This window comes from Bombina bombina, chromosome 1, assembly GCF_027579735.1.
Source record: "Bombina bombina isolate aBomBom1 chromosome 1, aBomBom1.pri, whole genome shotgun sequence".
In the NCBI taxonomy this organism is placed as follows: Eukaryota; Metazoa; Chordata; class Amphibia; order Anura; family Bombinatoridae; genus Bombina; species Bombina bombina.
Genome location: NC_069499.1, coordinates 1,102,233,458 through 1,102,256,696, shown reverse-complemented (window position 1 = coordinate 1,102,256,696; position 23,239 = coordinate 1,102,233,458). Strand labels below are relative to the sequence as shown.

At 36.2% G+C, this 23,239-nt stretch overlaps 2 protein-coding genes across 2 annotated transcripts in view; one reads left to right on the top strand and one right to left on the bottom strand.

Annotated features, from left to right (window-relative positions):
* Positions 1 to 12,817, bottom strand: part of EDEM2 (ER degradation enhancing alpha-mannosidase like protein 2) — a 70,075-nt gene extending 57,258 nt beyond the window's left edge. The window contains exons 1-5 of the mRNA XM_053696771.1: positions 12,641 to 12,817; positions 10,963 to 11,073; positions 10,516 to 10,555; positions 6,216 to 6,321; positions 5,853 to 5,978 (exon numbers count right to left, since the gene is read on the bottom strand). Of these exons, the coding sequence (XP_053552746.1) occupies positions 5,853 to 5,978; positions 6,216 to 6,321; positions 10,516 to 10,555; positions 10,963 to 11,073; positions 12,641 to 12,792 (535 nt within the window). The 5' untranslated portion in view covers positions 12,793 to 12,817. The remainder of the gene's footprint in view (positions 1 to 5,852; positions 5,979 to 6,215; positions 6,322 to 10,515; positions 10,556 to 10,962; positions 11,074 to 12,640) is intronic.
* Positions 12,818 to 13,154: 337 nt separating this feature from the next.
* The window catches only part of SMIM19 (small integral membrane protein 19), a 42,681-nt gene continuing 32,596 nt past the window's right edge, over positions 13,155 to 23,239 (top strand). Inside the window, exons 1-2 of the mRNA XM_053696685.1 lie at positions 13,155 to 13,266; positions 13,755 to 13,892. Coding sequence (XP_053552660.1) covers positions 13,759 to 13,892 — 134 coding nt within the window. The 5' untranslated portion in view covers positions 13,155 to 13,266; positions 13,755 to 13,758. The remainder of the gene's footprint in view (positions 13,267 to 13,754; positions 13,893 to 23,239) is intronic.

Below are 23,239 nucleotides of genomic sequence, written 5' to 3'. Positions count from 1 at the left end.
CCACCACCCACACACCCAACCCTACTCTAAAACCGACCCAATCCCCCTTAATAAAACCTAACACTAACCCCTTGAAGATCACCCTACCTTGAGACGTTTTCACCCAGCCGGGCACAAGTGGACCTCCAGAGGGGCAGAAGTCTTCATCCGATCTGGCCAGAAGAGGACATCCAGACCGGCAGAAATCTTCATCCAGGCGGCATCTTCTATCTTCTTCCATCCGGAGCGAAGCGGGTCCATCTTGAAGACATCCGACATGGAGCATCTTCTTCCATCCGACGACGACTGAAGAATGAAGGTTCCTTTAAGTGACGTCATCCAAGATGGCGTCCCTTCAATTCCGATTGGCTGATAGAATCCTATCAGCCAATCGGAATTAAGGTAGGAAAAATCCTATTGGCTGATGCAATCAGCCAATAGAATTGCGCTCGCATTCTATTGGCTGATTGGAACAGCCAATAGAATGCAAGCTCAATCCTATTGGCTGATTAGATCAGCCAATAGGATTGAACTTCAATTCTATTGGCTGATTGCATCAGCCAATAGGATTTTTCCTACCTTAATTCCGATTGGCTGATAGGATTCTATCAGCCAATCGGAAAGGAAGGGACGACATCTTGGATGACGTCACTTAAAGGAACCTTCATTCTTCAGTCGCCGTCGGATGGAAGAGGATGCTCCGCGTCTGAAGTCTTCAAGATGGACCCGCTCCAGAAGGAAGAAGATAGAAGATGCCGCCTGGATGAAGATTTCTGCCGGTCTGGATGTCCTCTTCTGGCCGGATCGGATGAAGACTTCTGCCCCTCTGGAGGTCCACTTGCGCCCGCCTGGGTGAAAACGTCTCAAGGTAGGGTGATCTTCAGGGGGTTAGTGTTAGGTTTTATTAAGGGGGGATTGGGTCGGTTTTAGAGTAGGGTTGGGTGTGTGGGTGGTGGGTTTTAATGTTGGGGGGTATTGTATTTTTTTTTTTACAGGTAAAAGAGCCGATTACTTTGGGGCAATGCCCTGCAAAAGGACCTTTTAAGGGCTATTTGTAATTTAGTATAGGGTAGGTTTTTTTTTTATTTTGGGGTGCTTTTTTATTTTATTAGGGGGATTAGATTAGGTGTAATTAGTTTAAAATATCTGTAATTTCTTTTTTATTTTCTGTAATTTAGTTTATTTAATTTAATTGTAATTAATTGTAGGTATTTTATGTGATTAATTTAATGATAGTGTAGTGTTAGGTGTAATTGTAACTTAGGTTAGGGTTTATTTTACAGGTAAATTTGTATTTATTTTAGCTAGGTAGTTTATTAAATAGTTAATAACTATTTAATAACTATTCTACCTAGTTAAAATAAATACAAACTTGCCTGTAAAATAAAAATAAACCCTGATAGATACAATGTAACTATTCGTTATATTGTAGCTAGCTTAGGGTTTATTTTATAGGAAAGTATTTAGTTTTAAATAGGAATAATTTATTTAGATGTATTTAAATTATATTTAAGTTAGGGGGGGTTAGGTTTAGACTTAGGTTTAGGGGTTAATACATTTAATATAGTAGCGGCGACGTTGGGGGCGGCAGATTAGGGGTTAATAAATGTAGTTAGGTGTCGGCGATGTTAGAGACGGCAGATTAGGGGTTATTAAAATTTAACTAGTGTTTGCGAGGCGGGAGTGCGGCGGTTTAGGGGTTAATACATTTATTACAGTGGCGGCGATGTCCGGTCGGCAGATTAGGGGTTAAATAATTTTATTATAGTGTTTGCGATGTGGGGGGGGGGGGGCCTCGGTTTAGGGGTTAATAGGTCATTTATGGGTGTTAGTGTACGTTATAGTACTTTAGTTAAGAGTTTTATGTTACGGCGTTAGCCCATAAAACTCTTAACTACTGACTTTAAAATGCGGTAGGAGTCTTGGAGGTAGAGGCTGTACCGCTCACTTTTTCAAGCGATCGTAATACCGGCGTTAGGAAAATCCCATTAAAAAGATAGGATACGAAATTGACGTAAGGGGGATTTGCGGTATGCTAAAATCGCGATTAAAAAGTGAGCGGTAAACCTGTACCTGCCAGACTCGTAATATCAGCAGGCGTTAAAAAGCAGCGTTGGGACCCCTCAACGCTGCTTTTTAAGGCTAATGCAAGACTCGTAATCTAGGCGATTGTATTCTGCTTGCTATCTGATTCATAGGAAGGGTGTGCACCTTGCAGAGCCTTAGGGGGGTTTGGCCATCCTTACAGTATTTAGTAGGGAGAGATAATATAGAGCAGGGATATCCAACCTTGTTACATACTGGAATATTTTTACCAGCTGAAGTGCTGATGAAGCAATATTTAGAAATAGAGCTGCAACAACTAATCATCATAATCGATAATAATCTACAGACGTCTACTTTTCACTTTTTCAGGACAGTATAAGTTTACAACTACCCCTGGCTTATGTGTAACCCAGATATAATAGTTATCTTTTGGATTGTTTATATTAAATCGGGTGATTTGGAACTATGCTTTTCATGATATAGTGCTGAGCTTGTTATTTACACCTAGCTACTAGATTGATGTGAGTTATTTAAATTGATGTGCACCATTACCTGTTTGCACAATTATTAGCGTATTGCTTGCTATTGCTGATTATATGTACTGTATAAATAAATGTTTAAGGCTTTGTCCTGTTATTGATATAAAGACCTTAGAGCTTTTGATTCGTTTTTTATTGTTTTTTTATATTTTTAATAAATTGTGATAATATGTACCAGATTCAAACTTTATAAGTATATATCTGTTATTTTTAGAGCAGTCTAGATATTTCCCCTAACCTTATAGCTGCTTATTTACCATTGCATATAGATATTCAAGATATTTTTTATGTTAGAATGAAGTCAAGGGTTACTTTATTGAGAGGCCCCTTGCCAAGGTGGAAAACACTTTGCATTGGTGAAGAGCTAACAAAGGTAAATATCCCACTTTGGTGAAATTGGCAAAATCCTACTTATGCATCTCAAGCACCTCAACACCATCTGAGTGCCTCTTTTCTGCTGCAGGAAATATAGCTGCAAACAGAGAACCACCCTTAGCCAGAAGTATGTGTTCATGTTGAGATTTTTGCATTTCAATGGAAAGTTTCTGAAAGAGTGAATAACAGAATGTTATTAACATTGATAGTCTAACTCTTTCTAGTTCTACCTCTTTTCAAACAGTTTTTGGTTTGGTTTTGTTTAATTATAAAACTGTGCTCTGCTGCTTAAAAATTGGACAAACAATTGTGTTAATGTAAAGTTTTAGTCTGAAGTTTATATTTGTAACACTCAGTATGGGGATTTTTTTAAAATAAAGGAAACCATTATTGATAATTTTTTTAGCCGATTAGTCGAAAAAATAATCGGCCGATTAAACGATTATTGCAGCCCTATTTAGAAATAACATTTACTTATATATATATATATATATATATAAAATATATGCATGGTTTCATCTGTGAAAATGTTATTACCCAGATGGACAGTTACAATTCGGAACAGCAGTATTGGTATGCAATAACCGTCAGAGTTTATTACAGAAATAAACGAATAACTAGTCCGTTCAGTTTTCAGAAGATAAACTTCAATAGTACATGTGATCTCTTCGATATAATTTAAATTTGCAACGGCTCTTCTCTGCATACTCATATTGAGAACTACAGCACTACAACCTATTCCACCCTAATACCAGTGGACATCTACTGTCAATTTTCTATATCTGTTTCCATCTACCCTAAACAATTGGCTTTATGATACCCATTTATTCCCATTAAATTTAAGTCTGCCAATACGCACTCCTTTAGTATTTTACAATCCATATCAGTGGTTAAAAAAGTATAGCATCAGTGCCTAAGATGGTGCTGGCACTTAGCATTTGGAGTACCCCGACACTACTTGGTTTATTTGGCTGAAATATGAAACTATGCTAAGCTTTAACTGTTGATATATATATTATGGATTTATAAGAAAATTCAACTTTAATGTTAAATTAATGTCCCCTTACATTTTAAGAGTGACACCATAAGCACTTAAGATAATTTTTTAAAGATTATCATCAATTTGGCAGCATACTCTCTAAGGTCATGACCCCGGATCTATAATTTATCATCAAAGCTAACTTATCATTTACAATAATAAACACATTAAGCACTAATTGAAACTGTGATAAAATGCACTTGTCAGAGTGATTTCTGGTCCTGCTGCAGTAAGGCGTGCTGTACCTTTAAGGGAGCCTAGAAGATTAAAGGACCAGTAAACACAGTAGATTTGCGTAATCAACAAATGCAAGATAACAAGACAATACAATAGCATTTCATATGAGTAGTAGATTTTTTTGTAACAAATTTCAAAGTTATGTCTATTTCCACTCCCCCTGTACCATGTGATAGCAATCAGCCAATCACAAATGCATATACGTATAGTCTGCGAGTTCTTGCACATGCTCAGTGACTCAAAAAAGTGTCAATATAAAAGAATGTGCACATTTTTTTTTTATGGAAGTAAATTGGAAAGTTGTTTAAAAGTACATGCTGTATCTGAATCATGAAAATTTTATTTGACCTGAGTGTCCCTTTAATTTATAGTAGTCCTTATAAGCTCTGTTTGCAGCAGAATGCTGCTTGTGCATTGAGTGTGTTAGCTACATCTACTCTGGTAATGTTTTATTCTGATTTCCTAATTTTGACTTAGTTTCCACTGACTGGCTTTTGTTTAATTCTTTATTTTGGACTTTCTATTAATTGACTTTGGCTTGTCTTTTGCATTTGTATTCTGATTTTGTACTGTTTTCTCTGTGTGGCTTTAACTTTGATTGTTTGACTTTGTATTCTCTAATTCCTTACCTAAGCAGTAGTTTTACTGCATATGTCTCTGCTCTCACGAGATCTGCATTAAAAGGTATTTATTTGTGCAATTACATTCTGCTACCTACTAGAATTGACTTGCATTTAGTACGATCTTTTGTTATTTCTAATTACCTAGGCAAGTTAGTTTTCATCTAGTTAGTGAGACCAATTTTTTTATCACAGTCTATTTCCATTTGATCTTACAATGATAAAAGAGATAGAAAGGTCAAAAATGTGCATGGGTGCATTTCAGTTTGAAATAGAAGCATTTTTACTTCTAATAAAAGTTATTACTGTTTTTCGGCAGCATACGTACATATCCTGTGAGGTTCTGTGCACTAGTATTGAAACACCACACCTTCTCAGAGAGTCAGCAGTAGCTTGTAAGACACAAATTACGTCTGAAGCAATACACACCACAGTCAGCTCTCTAAGCAGGTATGGTTTTTTAATACTGGTGTACGGGCCCTCGCAGGATAAGTGCATATATCGCTGCAAAACAGTCATTACTTTTCCTAGAACCATTTTTGTTAATGTATGTATATTGCAAAAATGATTATATTTTTTAATTGAAATACATCTATGCATATTTCAATTTTGACCTTTCTATCCCTTTAATTTACAGTTACTTTCTAGTACTTGTTTGTTCTTTTGATTTGTACGTGGTGATTTAAGTACTAGAGAAAAATCAGCTACTAAGTTTGATCTCATTGCTCTATTACCCCTAACCCCTACCCCTCCTTGGTTCCTATCTGTTTAACTTGCAGTATTCCAGTAAGGGTTTGTGGTAAGCTGGGCCTTTAAGTCATTATTTCTAGCTTGTATATTCTGGGACAACAGTATACCACCTGCCGCTGGTGAAGACACAGGCTTGGCAAGAAAACAGTTTGCGGTTTGTTACAGGAACACAAAAGATTTTATAGCAATGTCCCGTGTGTTTTGCTAAACTTATAGAATAAATAGAAGAATATTAATGCTTTCTTTAATACTCTGTCATCATCTGACCTGGAAGGAGTTTTCGTGCAGCTTCTTCTGCCATACGAAGTAAAGGGCCTGTGCAAGGCCATCCTGGCTCCAGCTCAAGGCCAGCTCTCTTGGAAAGGAGGTGGGCAGACAAAAGACCACCCACAACTGCAAAATAATGTAAGAATCATGTTTGAGGTTTATGTACAAAGCATTAATATTCTATTAGAAAAATAGAAACAATTTACAGAGGTTAAACATGTGTCCATGTCAAGTAATTTGTACAGGAAGAAAATATATTTCAGAATAAAATTTGCCAGAACAAAAAGTTTGTGCTCTGAAGTAAGGCAAGAAGAAAGAGAAGCACATTGATTAGGATATACTCATCTAATACAGAATACAAACCTCGAATATTGGTCTCAAATACTGATGCATTGACGTCTATGTCAAAATCAACCATGTCCTGGAGCACATTCACAACTCTTTGGAACTCTGTGGTGTTGCCAATTATCTGTGGGTATCAAAGCAAATAATTTTACCTGACATAAAAGATAGTAAATACACATCTACTAACAAGTAGGCATGATAGGCCTTGTATATTTTTTGCTACTCTATCTGGCGTCTTTCAATACAAAAAAAATCTCAACAATTTTTAACATACAAAAATCATATCTTGACATTTCCTCTTCTATCCACATGACAGCGGCATTGAATGTCTAATATTTACCTCCTCTAGAAAATGCTTATTGACAAAAGAACTGCCATTATGTGTTGAATCTAGTAACATGAGTGTACTAGTCTGTGTAAGTATTAGTTTTGCCTCCACAAGTCTGAAGTAAGCTGTTGTTTAGGGATCTGTAGAGGATAAGGCTACTATTCTCTGAGGTCTATAGGAGTAATGGTTGCAGTCATGCTAATGAACTTATGTTTTGAAAGCAGGAGCAGAATGCTGGGGATTGTAGAAAGGTAGGAGTAGTCACACCCAGAGGTATCTATCGTAAGAAAGGTAGTTAATATTTAGGTTTGTATGGAGGGCTGTGATATCCTGTGTTTCCATGAGCAGTCCAACCATACCTTGGTAACTATAGTTAATCAGTACAAGTAACTATAGTTAATCAGTACAAACTTTCATCTGATGGCTTAGGAGAAGTGATGGCTTTATATGGGTACACTTTCTTTTAGTTATATATTTTGTAACAATGTAAAATGACTAAAAGTGCAAATTTTAGTACATGTAAAAGTACCATCATCATCTATACCTAATTAAGTTATAAGTATTTAAAATATGATTACTAGAGAAGTGCATTTGGCTTAACCAAATCAATGTGCGCATTTGTTCATGCTGACGCCAAAAATAGTGCGGTGGGGGGGGGGCTATATTCTTTGGCTAATCAGCTCTTTTTGTTTGTAATGGTTTACATTGGGTCTGAACGTCCTGCCATAGTATCACTAATGATTCATGTTAGGAACAGCCAGTCAGATACTAAATGTTGGATTTTTATCATACAGGCTTGCAAATCAACCCTCACCTAGCATACATTTCAATTACTTTGACTAGAGCTATTAGAATGTGTATTTGACTGCCTCTGTGAGCTATTAGGTTGTTTATTATGTTAGCATTGAAAGATAGGTTCTTTTAACTGTTCAAATTATATAATGTAAGACTTTTGTTAAAATTAGTTCTATATATTTGCTGTTTCCATTGGAAATAACAGTAACAAATCCAAATCCAATATTCGGCCAAAAAGGAATGGCCATATGAACGAAATGTGGTTGAACAGAACATTAGGTAAAAATTTGAAACAAATCTTTCAGACAAAACAAATATTTTGCCCATGCACATCTAATGATTTTTGAAACTACTAACAATGTACACACTTTTTTTTTATCATTTTTATTTAATTGCAATTTTCAGTATATAAAAAAATAAATAAAACAAATGCAGACATTTACATGAACTGCAGATGGATTAAGTGAAAAGAATATGCAATAAAGAAATATGCCTAAAATATATCTAAAAGGCACAAGTGTCCAATCTACATAATTTAAAAAAAAAGGGGGGGGAGGAGGCGACACTCTGTTCACAAACCTCCCTGAAAAGGAACAGAAATATCTCAAGAACCAACATGCCAACTCATAGAACAGTAACCAACTTTGGGTTAAGTAAGAGCCATGGCTCCTCGCTGAAAAGGGCCAACTGTAGTTGAGTATGGAAGACATATTCCTCCATATCCTTTACATAATCTATATCAATAACCCCTCACCAACTTGGGGTGGATGGCCTGTTTTGTTTGTTTTCTTTAATTCCTGGCAATAGACAATTATGTCCCCAACAATGTATATATTAAGTGATGTCTCTTGACTCTAGGAGATATTTTAAGATCTAGATGCAGAAGCCAGGTATGGTCCAAAGTTATCAGGGAGGCCTAAGAAATTACATAGGGTGTTGGCACAAGGGTGTAATAAGTTGGCAAGAGTACCAAAATGTGCATTGCAGTACTTGTCTCACGACACCTTCTCTAGCAGGCCTAGGAAACATCTGGTGCAGGGGACCATGTACCATTTGGTTTATATTTTGTGATATAATTAATAAAGGATGAAACAGTGGACAGCGCAGTTTTAGTAGCTGTGGCCTTAAACTATATCAGTTCAGAAAATCTCTCTACCTCTCATTTTAATAAACACAGATCAGTTCAATAGACACCTTTAGTGAGTCTATAGGGGTTTACACAAACTGTCATCCTGATCTCTAACTTGACTGCCAAAATGATAAGATTCTAGGCTTATTAGCAGAAAACACCAATATCTAAGAAATGTAGCTTTTGAGGAAGAGAAACAGATAGTAATAGTCCTTCATGTGGGATTAAGGAACTGCTAACATAAAATGTTCCCACTATAATAAACTTTATAGTTTTCCATGTTACACACTTTAGTGAACAGCTTGCTTACACCATTCCCCATGTTGCACCAGTGTGTGCACCTATACTAGAAAGAAAATAGACCTGGTTTATGACAATCCACAACTAGCTGATGCTCTTTGGGGTATTATGAATCACTTAAAGGGACAGTCAAGTAAAAAAAAAAAACTTTCATGATTCAGATAGGGCATGTCATTTTAAACAACTTTCCAATTTACTTTTATTACCAATTTTGCTTTGTTCTCTTGGTATTCTTAGTTGAAAGCTAAACCTAGGAGGTTCATATGCTCATTTCTTAGACCTTGAAGGCCGCCTCTAATCTGAAAGCATTTTGACAGATTTTTACCCCTAGAGGGTGTTAGTTCATGTGTTTCATATAGATAACATTAAGCTCAGGCACGTGAAGCTCCTAGGAGTCAGAACTGATTGGCTAAAAATGCAAGTCTGTCAAAAGAACTGAAATAAGGGGGCAGTTTGCAAGAGGCTTAGATACAAGGTAATTACAGAGGTAAAAAGTGTATTAATATAACTGTGCTGGTTATGCAAAACTGGGGAATGGGTAATAAAGGGATTATCTACCTTTTTAAACAACAATATTTCTGGTGTTGACTGTCCCTTTAAAATGAATTCTCTATTTGATATTTTATGCCCCTAGACTGAAATTGGCATATTATTCCTCTACTCCCTGCTAGAAGACAATCACATACCTATTTGCCAGTCTCGTGAAGCAGAAGTAAACCTTGTATTTAAATCTTAATCCCCTAGAATCTGGTAACTGAAGAGTATGACCATGGTAACTTGACTTCACCTATACCCTTGGTCAGGAGCATAGCCTAAATCAGCCCAATTTCTACATAAATGCTATAAACATACACGAGAACCACAGTTTAAATATGGTTCAACATAAGATGGTGCTTAACTAGCTTTGACACACATCTAAATGTATAGATCTATTTCATATAGTACCAGTGTCATGTACTCAAACCTGTACAGCCCACACATACATTTTTTGTACTGAAAGTAAAAACTGACATATTTTTCTGTATCAAACTATATCAACTGTACCACCACTGATAATGTACTTATGTTTAGTATCAAGCACTTATTTCAGACTGTAAATTGTAATATTTTTCTAGCCTTACTCTGTAAGTACATACATTTATCTACTTGTACCTCTGTTTCTCTAATAAAAAAAGAATTAAAAAAAATAACAAAAAGAAAATAGACCTGGTGACAGTTTATTAATGTCTGACATACCTCCCTATAATCCCAAACTGGATAGTTCCTAACTGGGAGGTAAATTTCTGCTACCCTTCTTTCTTCTACATCCCTTCTGAAAATATTGGGCTGCCCTTATATTTTCCAGATACACCATAACCATGCCCAGATCATCACATTTCTGCTTCTGGGCTGCCAAGGCCATACACACATAATTCAGTTTTTTTTTTTTAAAGTAATGAAGCTGATAAATTACCTTTATCTCTCTAATTATAAACCATATACACATAAATAATTGACTTCTATAGCTAATCAGTGAACTACATTGCAGATCTCAATGTATGTTTTGTAACTATGAAGTCAGTAACTACATACTGATATCATTTTTATATATATATATATATATATATATATATATATATATATATATATATATATATATATATATATATACACATATATATATATATATATATATATATACATATATATATATATCTTTATTTTAGATATATAATAAAAGTACCAGAAAGTAGATGTTTTGGTGCAGGCTAACGGTATATACTTACAAGTAATGTATCCAGAGCATCAATCAATGTCAATGAAAAACTGCAGGAGAAAGAAATATTTTCAGACTCTTCAGTAAGCTATATTAGTCTAGCTTTATAGATAACTAGGTCATGGTTAGGGATAATTGTGATGGGGGGGGTTAGTTACTGAGGCATAGTAATTAAAAAAAAAATCAAGACCATATAAACCTGATAATATGATCATGAAAACTTTCAATAATTAATGTAATTATAATGTACAGAATAGGTATGACTTATTTTAAAATAGCTTTATTTGTATCATTATATTTTTTGTATTCATTTAGAAAAAGAGTAAACATAAAATAGGTTCCTAAATAGGGTTGCAAGGGGGGGGAAGACAACAATAAGATAAAAAAAAACCTCTCTAACACACATGTATATCCACACACACTTACTAAACATGTATGCAATAAATAGTTTTATCACCTTCCCCAGGTATCTTGCCCATCACAAGTCAAAGGTCGTAACTCATCATATGGAAAGGCATTGTCCAGGTAATTGTTGTATGCATGATAGAACATAGACTTCACCCGATTCCTGGAAACAAGATTTTTAAAAAATAACCTCTATAGTAAATCTGGTTTATATTCATAGCAATAAACCTCAGCAGAGTCTGATGACTTCAACATGTTGTAGCCATTATTATTTACATGGCAGTATAGCAATTATTATTGTAGCAAACTGTAAAGGTAGGTTTAAGCCATGGCTCGACAAACCCAGGAGCCAGGGAGCCGCTGGCAAATAGAATTTTACCCCTGGGTTCTTACTATTTGGGTTATTCGCCATATATCTATTCTTACTAGCTCCTAAATTTTAAACAGCTTTGTTGACCCCTGGTATAAGCTATATAAATGATAGGTGATCCCCATCACAAACATGTTTCTTCTTGGTACAATATGTGTTTTTTTTAGCAACCTGGTGTTTTCATGCTTGACTTTCACAACTACTGTGGGTTTGTGTATTTCTCCCCAGTGTTTTCCTTGAAGAAGATAGCTTTCATTTTAAAGGGCCATAATACCCAATTGTTTAAACACTTGAAAGTGATGCAGTATAGCTGTAAAAAGCTGACTATAAAATATCTCCAGAACATCTCTATGTAAAAAAGGAAGATATTTTACCTCAAAAGTTCCTCAGTAGCCACATCCCATTGTAAAGGATTTCTAAGCAGCATTTTAGTGTGTCTGTCCTGGGACAGCTTAGGGGATGAGCCTCGTGCACTCTCATATTATTTCCCTATTCAGCTTATGAAATCTCATGAGAATTAAGTGAAATCTCATGAGATCACAGTAAAAGAGTTCATGACTTCAGCACTGCTGATGCAGATTGGCTGCTGTTCATTTCTTCATTTTTTATTACCTGCAGCTGGGAGTAACTGAGTATAACTTTTTACACAGAACTTACTCTGCTGAGCTGAAGAGATTGTGAGGTAAAATTTCTTCCTTTTTTACATAGAGATGCTCAGGTGATATTTTCCTGTCAGCTTTTTACAGTTATACTGCATCAGTTTCAAGTGATTTAGCATATGAGTATTATGTCCCTTTAAAAGTTAGGTATGTTATCTACATTTATTTACACTAAGAATCTGATAAGAACTATGCAGATATCTCATTGACCCCTTGAACAATGCTAAATATGGGAAACAAATGGGACTGACAATTTGTGACAACATGTGAACCTTGTCCATCAACAAACTATTAAATCTAGCCCTATGGGTTAATATATTGTGCTTCTCACCGTTTTGTTTGTTGTTATTATTATTACTACATATGAGTCAGCTGCAAGACTGTAATATCTAAGCATTTACCAATAAGCTGTATTATCATCATTATATTATTTTGGTGTTGTACCCTTATATGAGATCCCATTTTTGAAAACGGAACACCATTCCCCTCTAATTATATTTACCAGACTGTAAAGATAGAAAGTAATTACTCTTTGTTTTATTTGTAGGAAAACAGAAAAGATTTACCCAATGTCACTTATTAATTGCAGTGAATCGTCCACTGTCATTGTGTTTCATGCAGGGAACTGTCATTTCAGGACGCACAAGTTTTTTTTTTTTTAAACTAGAACGCTTGCTTATCCCACTAATTCATAATCTCACCTATAATGTTCCATGTCCTTTTCTGTGAACTGCCTGTCTTTTGCATTTTGACCTGTCAGGAGAATACTGAAAATCCCCAGACACACCAGGTAAAATAAATTATTCATCAGTGTCAGATCAAAGCTGGCAAAACCTCTACATAGTCTTGTCATAAAACAACCCACTTCCTACTTGATGGTTGATGCTCAGAACAAGTGTTTTGATTGGTTTTCGCAGTGCTGCCAGTGAATACTTGGTCCTAATTGGTTTATAGTGATGACACCTCGCTAAAGTAGATTAGCGATGCGGCCATGTTTGTTTCAGGCATTATATAACAAAATACTTAGTAAAATCAAATTTTCACTAGTACCCACTAATAATAATTAATGTAAATATACAGTATGTACTTTTTTTTTTTTAGAACAGGGGCATCTTTAGGAACCATAGAAAAAAGATTTGCCCAATGAGAGGTTACATACTATTAACCAATCAGAGCTTACCTACTATTAACGAATCAGAGCTTACAGTAAGTACGCGTGAAAGGGTTGCTTTCGAGGGTAAACACGGAAGTAGTGCAATTACGCACTACCTTTGCTATGGAGTAATATATATTTGGAAGGGAGATTGTCTTGCGTCACCTGCTTGTTGTGAGTTATGTAATATTATTAGTGCCATCTTATGAAAAGGCTCACCGGGACAGATGCTTCACATATAAAAGGGGACGGGGGAATACCTTTTATAGTAGACACTTTAATCTTGGCATCACAGGGCAATCGAATGGGTACAGTAATCCCCGGCTGATAAGAGATCGAATTGCACATTTTATCTGTTAGCGGTTCCACATCCAGGTTGACCTGTAATCACTTGCTGATTGCACTAGGATCATGCACGCATGGTCACTATAGATTATAGGGATCATTATTTTACATAGCATTGGCATTACAGGGAGGTCACAAATATTACGTTAACCATACTGAAATGCACAGGCCAAACACGAACCACAAATCAAAGTCATCAGACAAATAGAATGATCCTGAATTAAAGGAAATCAGAGACTTGCTACATTGTAACAGACGGTTGTTGGTACACATTAGCCCCTTTAACACAATTGTAACTCTTTGTACTCGCTTTATAGAGGGATGGCAGGAGGATATGGTGTAATGGCTGATGATGATACTATTGATTACTCTGTACACGAAGCATGGAATGAAGCTACCAATGTCTATTTGATCGTGATTCTGGTCAGCTTTGGACTCTTCATGTATGCTAGAAAGTATGTATTTTTATTTTACTATTTATAAATAGTTAATTGACTCAATGCTGTATTTAATCAAGTAACTACACTATCTGTTCAAACCTCAGGGTTTGCATTTTCTAAGTCTTTCAAGACCAATTCAGTCTTTTATTATTTTGGGCTTGATAAATATTAAATAATTATTGTATGCTCCAAGATTCCCTACAAAAGAAAAGCGCAACACGATCTAAGTGTAGATGCCCCTTCCCAGAGCTACTTACAGAATAAATATTAAAACAGTGCACATTGGTTGTATACAACTATGAAGCTTGCTTCAGTGTCTGACGTGTCCGCCTCTTTCTCGGATGTCACAGCCAACAGATCTAATCCTCCGTGTGCTTTAAACACCGGTCATACAAGTATCCACGTTTAATAGTGTAAATTAAAGAGATACACTGCGGCACGTTTAATAGTGTAAATTAAAGAGATACACTGCGGCACGTATTAACATGTAACTATAAGTGCAATTTGACAGTAAAAGTTGCGGTTTCTCAGCTCACCACAATGTTAACAATATTGTGAGCCGGGTAGCCTCCCTGAAACCTTTAAAGTGATGGTAAACTCTCCCCTTTTTAAAATCAGACCTGGAATGTAAGCGCTATTTTAGATGGGGTTTTATTCATCATATGCAATGAAGATGCGCTATAACTTAGTTTTTAATATAGATATGAAATTCAAATACCCCACGTTACACCATCCACTTTAAAAGTCAATTTTTCTGTCAGCTAAATGATTGAATTACTCTCCAATCAATGCTCTAGCTACAACAAAAGTGCCAGATGGGGAGAGCGCTGATTGGACAACAATTCAATCTGTTAGTAAGGTAAAAAAGGAGGTCTGCAAATTAGCACAAAAATGGCTACCCTGAAAAAAAGAGGTTAGTTCCAAAATACCTCTAAACAATAACTATTAAAAACCAAATACAGGGTGCGCTAATGAAAGCTGCTAATATGATGGAATAGAGGATAGGAAAAAGCTGATAGATACAAGAATAAGCTAGTAATAAGGAATAGCTCATAGATTGTGTAAATACAATAAAATATATTTAATAGATTTGTATAAACCCTAATACATGATAACTAACTTTAAAAATACATAATGAATTGGTAAAAAATAAAAAACCACCGGTGGTAGGAGGATGGGGGATAGAAATAAAAGTCCGTTTATGGGCTTAAAAAATGAATCCAAAAAAACAAAGTTCAATGATTAAAAAATGCAGGCAAAAAAATAGCAGAGTTCAGTGAACGCATGGAAAGCAGCTAAGTCAGTCTGTGTGGCTGGATCAATGTAACATTCAAGTAAAAGCTCAGTGGGTGGCTAAAAGGACAATCTGCGTTCAAGTAGAAAAGTCTGTGTCATAGATGATTCGTTTTACAAGATTGACTCACCCAGAATACGAAGCTATTTTCTGTTATGCTTCTCCATGTACAAGTGTAGTTGGTTAGATGTGAACACGTTAGACCCTTGATAGACAGGAGATTACCTTTCAGGTGAACAGTATCGCTCCAACGTATACCACCCGGTAATCCGTGCATCTGATTGGAACAAACTATCACGTGACCCCGCATACGCACAATCCAGCAAATCGCAGTATACGTTGGAGTGATACTGTTCACCTGAAAGGAGTGATACTGTTCACCTGAAAGGTAATCTCCTGTCTATCAAGGGTCTAACGTGTTCACATCTAACCAACTACACTTGTACACGGAGAAGCATAACAGAAAATAGCTTCGTATTCTGGGTGAGTCAATCTTGTAAAACGAATCATCTATGACACAGACTTTTCTACTTGAACACAGATTGTCCTTTTAGCCACCCACTGAGCTTTAACTTGAATGTTACATTGATCCAGCCACACAGACTGACTTAGCTGCTTTCCATGCTTTCACTGAACTCTGCTATTTTTTTGCCTGCATTTTTTAATCATTGAACTTTGTTTTTTTTGATTCATTTTTTAAGCCCATAAACTGACTTTTATTTCTATCCCCCATCCTCCTACCACCGGTGGTTTTTTATTTTTACCAATTCATTATGTATTTTTAAAGTTAGTTATCATGTATTAGGGTTTATACAAATCTATTAAATATATTTTATTGTATTTACACAATCTATGAGCTATTCCTTATTACTAGCTTATTCTTGTATCTATCAGCTTTTTCCTATCCTCTATTCCATCATATTAGCAGCTTTCATTAGCGCACCCTGTATTTGGTTTTTAATAATTCAATCTGTTAGCTCACAGAAAATTTTACATTTGAAGTGGGCGGAGGAGCATGCAGTATTTGAATTTCATATCTATATTAAAAAGCATGTTATACTGCATCTTCATTACAGCTAATGAATTAAACTTCATCTAAAATAGCGCTTACATTCCAGATCTGATTTTAAAAAGGGGAGAGTTTACCATCACTTTAAAAACAAACTAACTCGATATCGTGAGCCTGGTAGCCTCCCTGAAACCTTTAAAAACAAACTAACTCAACCTCCAAGATTCCCTGCAAATGTATTTATTACTGAATAAAACCTATATGTTTCAGACAAAAGCCCATATACATCAGTATTCTGTCTGAATGTTACTGTAAAAATTACAGCGTAGACATTCTGTTCATTTCCAATACTGGGCATAATCATGCCTACTTGGACAGACCACACATTGGAATAGACAATTTAATACACTTAGAGCTTATCGCACGGTGACTGTATGCAATTTGGCAGAATTCAATAAGCGTAAATATCATCAGATAAAACTAGGTCAAATGTATTTTATTGTTGGCGGAGCCAACTAGGGACCAAGATGGTCGCATAGCACGAGAGCTCCGAGATACCAACTACTTCAAATACCCTACTGAAGCCTGAAAATAATAAATGACATATACACAGAGGAGGTGATAACCTTTAGAGGACCGGCACATATTGTCTATTAGCTATCGGGTTTACCCAAAGTGACTTTCATGCCCTTCCTGGAAGGGATAACAATGCGCATTCTACTGCCGCCTCAACCTTATATTTGTCTATATATGCGACACAGATATAGCTGCCGGTGTTTCTAGGTCCCCGGAGCTTGAGGATTTACCCCGGTGGTCTCCGTGAGGAGTTGGGACTTATAATATCCTGACAGCTATATCTCCAGTTTGGCGCGGAATTACTCCATTTGCTGTCGGCCATTATGTCGCTAACCATGTTGAAAGTAGAGATTGCACAATTGCTTCAAACGCATTTCTTAAAGATGGAGACCGCACTGCTGGAGGCATTTGGGAAGGCTCGTAAAGAAACAGACCCAAACACACCTTATGCAAATGCAGCAAGACCACCCGCTGAGCCGTTACCTTGTGAGCTGGACAACACTAACCACAAGGTGATTTCTAACGGGGGGGACGATCCTATTACCCGCAATAGCCCGGTGTCTATAGTTAGGGACACCTCATGGCGCACTAAAGACTCGGTCCTGGAAGCTCACTCTCCCCAGTACTCTGATCCGGCTCCACCGCGGGGAAATCTTAAGACGCCTATCAAGCTTGTGCTACAGCCTTCCTTAATGGACTCTCGAGCCACTATGCTAGCTCAGGAGGAGGCTTACAACACCGGTCCCAATCTTGGTGTCTCAGATAAGCAGACTGGATTCCGTGGGGTTTCTCCATTAACCTGGACAGTTATACTCTCGCAGACTGCTTTATTTTGCCTTAGCCTCTCAGATATAAAGCAGAGTGATGAATGCTGGCATGGACAGTTCATAACTTGGGTACAGTACGGCCTTAAAGCGGGCATTGGTTAGACTTACTACTAACTAGCATGAGATTGTTGAACAGACTATCATGGTTTCACAATAGTGTGCCCGGTTAAGCAAGGCCTTCTGGACTGGCTGATATTAGCTAATTTTTTCTGTTTGACACGTCTGTTTTTCAAAAGTCCATATTTGTTTTATGTTGAGTCTGTAATAACATAACTTTTTATTACTTAGCTCCGGTAACTTTATATCTCACTTTGGTTTAATAAGTGTTTGATGCCTAACTGCTTTCACATTATATGCCCAATTTTGATATAATAGCAGGAGCCGTTGCCCTCAGATATTTCTACACCTAGGTCCACAGGCTGTTGAGCTCTTGTATTTATTTACATGTATGTGCACTTATCATAGACCTGCGTTTATGGATGTATATTTCTAAGAGGGTAAGAAGTGTATAGGATTATTCTATCGCCAGTTATCATACAAATACATTTCTACTTGTTGTGATCTCCTGGGCATTGTGGCACCGCATGACAGCTTAAGTTATGTCTTGCATGTTAGGTCTATATGAAAGTTTTGTGTGCTGCACATGTTATGTTACAATCTCTGCTTATAGAGTTATGTTTGTTTTTAATATGACATCTATATACAATGTGTGTTTTCTCAGTGCATCCCTCCTGTTGTTACTGTACTGAAGTGTTCAGAGATGCTATATGTTCTATTAGATAGGTCCTGCTGTTGTATGTACTTCTTAATCTGGCAGAATTGTGAATGGGGACATATAGAATACTTATAATGTCTACACACTACACTAGTGCAGCTGTATAGTGGGTTTATTTCTTTCAATACAGTACAGACGTAGCCAGCGGCCGAGGCTGCGTCCTAACATTTGGTATGCTCCACCTTGCAGTTGTTTTGTAAGGCCCAATTGTTATGTTTTGCTGTTTTCACTTTAATGCTACAGCTTCATTGCTGCTACCTAGGTCACATAGATTGGGTAATTTAATCCTGCCTCAACTTCAATTTTAGATTTCATGTTGCTCTGGGGACAATTTTGTAAAGTTATATGTATTGCACTTTAAGCTGGTCCCATCCTAACTACTATAGCCTATTTGTGCCCTAGCATACAATCTATGTAAATATCCCAATTTTTCTGTACCAGAGCATGACCTACTCCAAACATATCACCTTTACATGATTCCCACAATTACAACTAGACCCCGTGCCCTACTAAGTCTATTATCTTTGGCCCATTTGTTTCACACTCCAACTTACATATAGCCCTTGCCTAAATGATATCAACAATTCAGTAAAAGGGCCTAGAATACATATACACAGCTTCCTTTACACAGTTTTTAGAGCAGGCAGGTCCTGCATCATTGTTATTCCCTTTTATGTAATATGGCGCTTTACTTAAATATTTGGTCTAACATACTCAATTTACCACCTCCCCCCCCCCCCCCCCTTAATATATCTCCTATTTCAGGAGAGTGAATTATGTGGTTTCTCTACCCAATACCACACCTTATTTTTCCTTGTTATAAATATGTCTCAAGCATGTTTTATTCTTTTTCTCTCCCATGATATCCATTCGTCCAACCATGCTCTATAGCTCTAAAAATGTTTCAGTACCTATGTATGCTCAAACATGTCTCATAACTCTCTATCTCCCCCAGGATATCTATACACCCAGACATGTTTTGTAGCCCCAAAAATACTATAGAATCTATATTTACTCAAGCTTGTCTTACTCCTAATCTCTCCCATGATATCCACTCATTCAGGCATATTAAAAATAAAACAAAAAACGAGGTTACTACAGTGAGATCCAAGAGAGGTCTCGTCATTCCATTATACCTTCCCCCCCTGTTAGATGTGTTTCCTTATTATAGGTCCAAGAGTGACCTATTAGATTTGCTTTGGAAGGGTTCCTTTTCAATAGGCATCATACATTTAAGTTTGTCATGCATATCTGTTTACTATTTCACTGATGAGCTGTGCATAAGGTTTCACATACCATTATAGTTCCAATTTTGAAATGTATATCATCCTTCTGTACCGATTGGCATTTCTTTTTGTTTGATTATACTGTTTGTAAGCCTAATTTAAGTACCTCAATAAAAATATATTTAAAAAAAAAAAAAAAAAAATGTATTTTATTGTTAAGGTTTTCAGTTTTTAATCAATGTCGAACATGGTTCTGACACAACCATGCTTCCTTTTATGCAACATTTTCACATTGTGGTAGAGCAATTGTGCTAAAAATGAACCCTCATCACTTTGCACATGCTAAAAACTGTGTATGACTACTGTCCACAATCAATTTGCCTTGATTGTAATTATAGTAAAATAATTATGGAGTTGTTATTCTAAAATAACATTTCTAATGGATTTACAAATATCATACACAGAGGCCATGATATTCTTAATTTTGCTAGGTCCCCTGCTGACTGTCACTGCAGGGACCATGAAAGTAAAAAGCCAGTGTTGAGTGTATGTACTGATTGACACTGCAGGGGTCTGGGAAAAATTAAAAAGTTATATAATTGGGGACTAGCCTCAGGGATCAGAAATCCAGTTGCCAGACTCCGTTTTTAAGGTACCATGGGTGCCCTGGCTTCAGAATTTGTCAATGTTGGATACTGTAAACAAATAACTTTTTTTTGTCAAACATTACTACATGATTATATTTTCCATTATCATGATGTAAGATTGAATCAATTGTCATGATATGAGATTTCTATTAGTAACAATTATCTAAGAACAGGTACATATTCCTGCTTGGCATGGTTTAAGGCTCTGGTACACACCCACTGTTAAAGGGACAGTCTAGACACAATACTTATTCTTTATTACTTATTGTTACATACCAGACAAGCATCTTAAAAATGGGTTCCACATCTATAAGCTTGTAAGAAGTGCATGAAACTAATAAATAATCATTTGTTTGCAGCCGAAAATGGCCACCAAGCTTGGTCCACAGCTGTCTTCTTGTCCAGTTAGCCGTTTTCTTGTATGACAGTTTAGCAGTGCATGTTTAATATTTTTCAGTTAGCTATTTCAAATTGCGCATGCACAAATCGGTGTGTTAGTTAGATTAGTGTGATGAGATAAAGCGCTTAAGGTAAGCCTCTGTCGCTCCGTAACACGGGTGTTCTAGCCCACCCTGGGTGTGTGAGAAATAGGAGAAAAAGTGTAGAGAGGGCGGGGAGGTTAAGGGTAAAATGTGGAAATTTATTACAACTGTCTAAATGACTCTAAATACACATTTAGGGGATAGGTACAATGTAAATTACACAATTGATGTAAAACACTTAGATAAAAAAAAGCACAATATACAGTTAAAAAAATTAAAAACACATAGTAAAGAAAGAAAAATAAGCTCAGTCTAAGCTCTGTAAGGTGCACCTTTATGAGTATAGGACCAATAGAGACTTGGCTAAAAAACAGTCTGTAGTGTTCCAATAGGTGGCGTATTCCAAATGGTGATAATGAAAAAATAAGTGTTCAAAAAATGTGGATGAAATGTGAAAATGATTCCAAAATGACGTCCAAGACGTACACAAAACAAAAAAGGAAATCAGAAATAAAAATATTATCAGGAGATGTGAAAAAAAAGTCCCAAAAAAATGTGTGAAGTGTGAAAAATGTGAATTCAATCAGTGGAAAAGAAAGTTATTCCAAAGTGTTAATAGTAGATATAAATCCCTCTGTGAGGTAATGTGTTCCTCTTTGGAGCTGAGTCGTATTTTCTTCCTGTAACCTGTAAAACATATAGCAAATAGTTCAATACGGCTAAAAACAAAAAGTCAGAAAAAAGGAATTAAGGCTTACCAAATAACTGTCAATGCGTTTTGGTCCTCAATAGTGGGCCTTTATTAAGACTAATGTCTGTATATGGCCGGGTTATAACACAATATATTTAATAATTATTATTTAAAATAAACCCTCAATCAATATGCATATACTAAAACCATAAAATTAATATAAATTCCTAAGTTCTTTTTATTAGTTAATATTTATAGACACATTAAAAACATAATTTATGTAAGAACTTACCTGATAAATTCATTTCTTTCATATTAGCAAGAGTCCATGAGCTAGTGACGTATGGGATATACATTCCTACCAGAAGGGGCAAAGTTTCCCAAACCTTAAAATGCCTATAAATACACCCCTCACCACACCCACAATTCAGTTTAACGAATAGCCAAGAAGTGGGGTGATAAGAAAAAAGTGCGAAAGCATATAAAATAAGGAATTGGAATAATTGTGCTTTATACAAAAAAATCATAACCACCACAAAAAAGGGCGGGCCTCATGGACTCTTGCTAATATGAAAGAAATGAATTTATCAGGTAAGTTCTTACATAAATTATGTTTTCTTTCATGTAATTAGCAAGAGTCCATGAGCTAGTGACGTATGGGATAATGACTACCCAAGAATGACTACCCAAGATGTGGATCTTTCCACACAAGAGTCACTAGAGAGGGAGGGATAAAATAAAGACAGCCAATTCCTGCTGAAAATAATCCACACCCAAAATAAAGTTTAATGAAAAACATAAGCAGAAGATTCAAACTGAAACCGCTGCCTGAAGTACTTTTCTACCAAAAACTGCTTCAGAAGAAGAAAATACATCAAAATGGTAGAATTTGGTAAAAGTATGCAAAGAGGACCAAGTTGCCGCTTTGCAAATCTGATCAACCGAAGCTTCATTCCTAAACGCCCAGGAAGTAGAAACTGACCTAGTAGAATGAGCTGTAATCCTCTGAGGCAGAGTTTTACCCGACTCAACATAGGCAAGATGAAATAAAGATTTCAACCAAGATGCCAAAGAAATGGCAGAAGTTTTCTGGCCTTTCTAGAACCGGAAAAGATAACAAATAAACTAGAAGTCTTTCGGAAAGACTTAGTAGCTTCAACATAATATTTCAAAGCTCTAACAATATCCAAAGAATGCAACAATTTCTCATTAGAATTCTTAGGATTAGGACATAATGAAGGAACCACAATGTCTCTACTAATGTTGTTGGAATTCACAACTTAGGTAAAAATTCAAAAGAAGTTCGCAACACCGCCTTATCCTGATGAAAAATCAGAAAAGGAGACTCACAAGAAAGAGCAGATAATTCAGAAACTCTTCTGGCAGAAGAGATGGCCAAAAGGAACAAAACTTTCCAAGAAAGTAATTTAATGTCCAATGAATGCATAGGTTCAAATGGAGGAGCTTGAAGAGCCCCCAGAACCAAATTCAAACTCCAAGGAGGAGAAATTGACTTAATGACAGGCTTTATACGAACCAAAGCTTGTACAAAACAATGAATATCAGGAAGAATAGCAATCTTTCTGTGAAAAAGAACAGAAAGAGCAGAGATTTGTCCTTTCAAGGAACTTGCGGACAAACCCTTATCTAAACCATCCTGAAGAAACTGTAATATTCTCGGTATTCTAAAAGAATGCCAAGAAAAATGATGAGAAAGACACCAAGAAATATAAGTCTTCCAGACTCTATAATATATCTCTCTGGATACAGATTTACGAGCCTGAAACATAGTATTAATCACAGAGTCAGAGAAACCTCTTTGACCAAGAATCAAG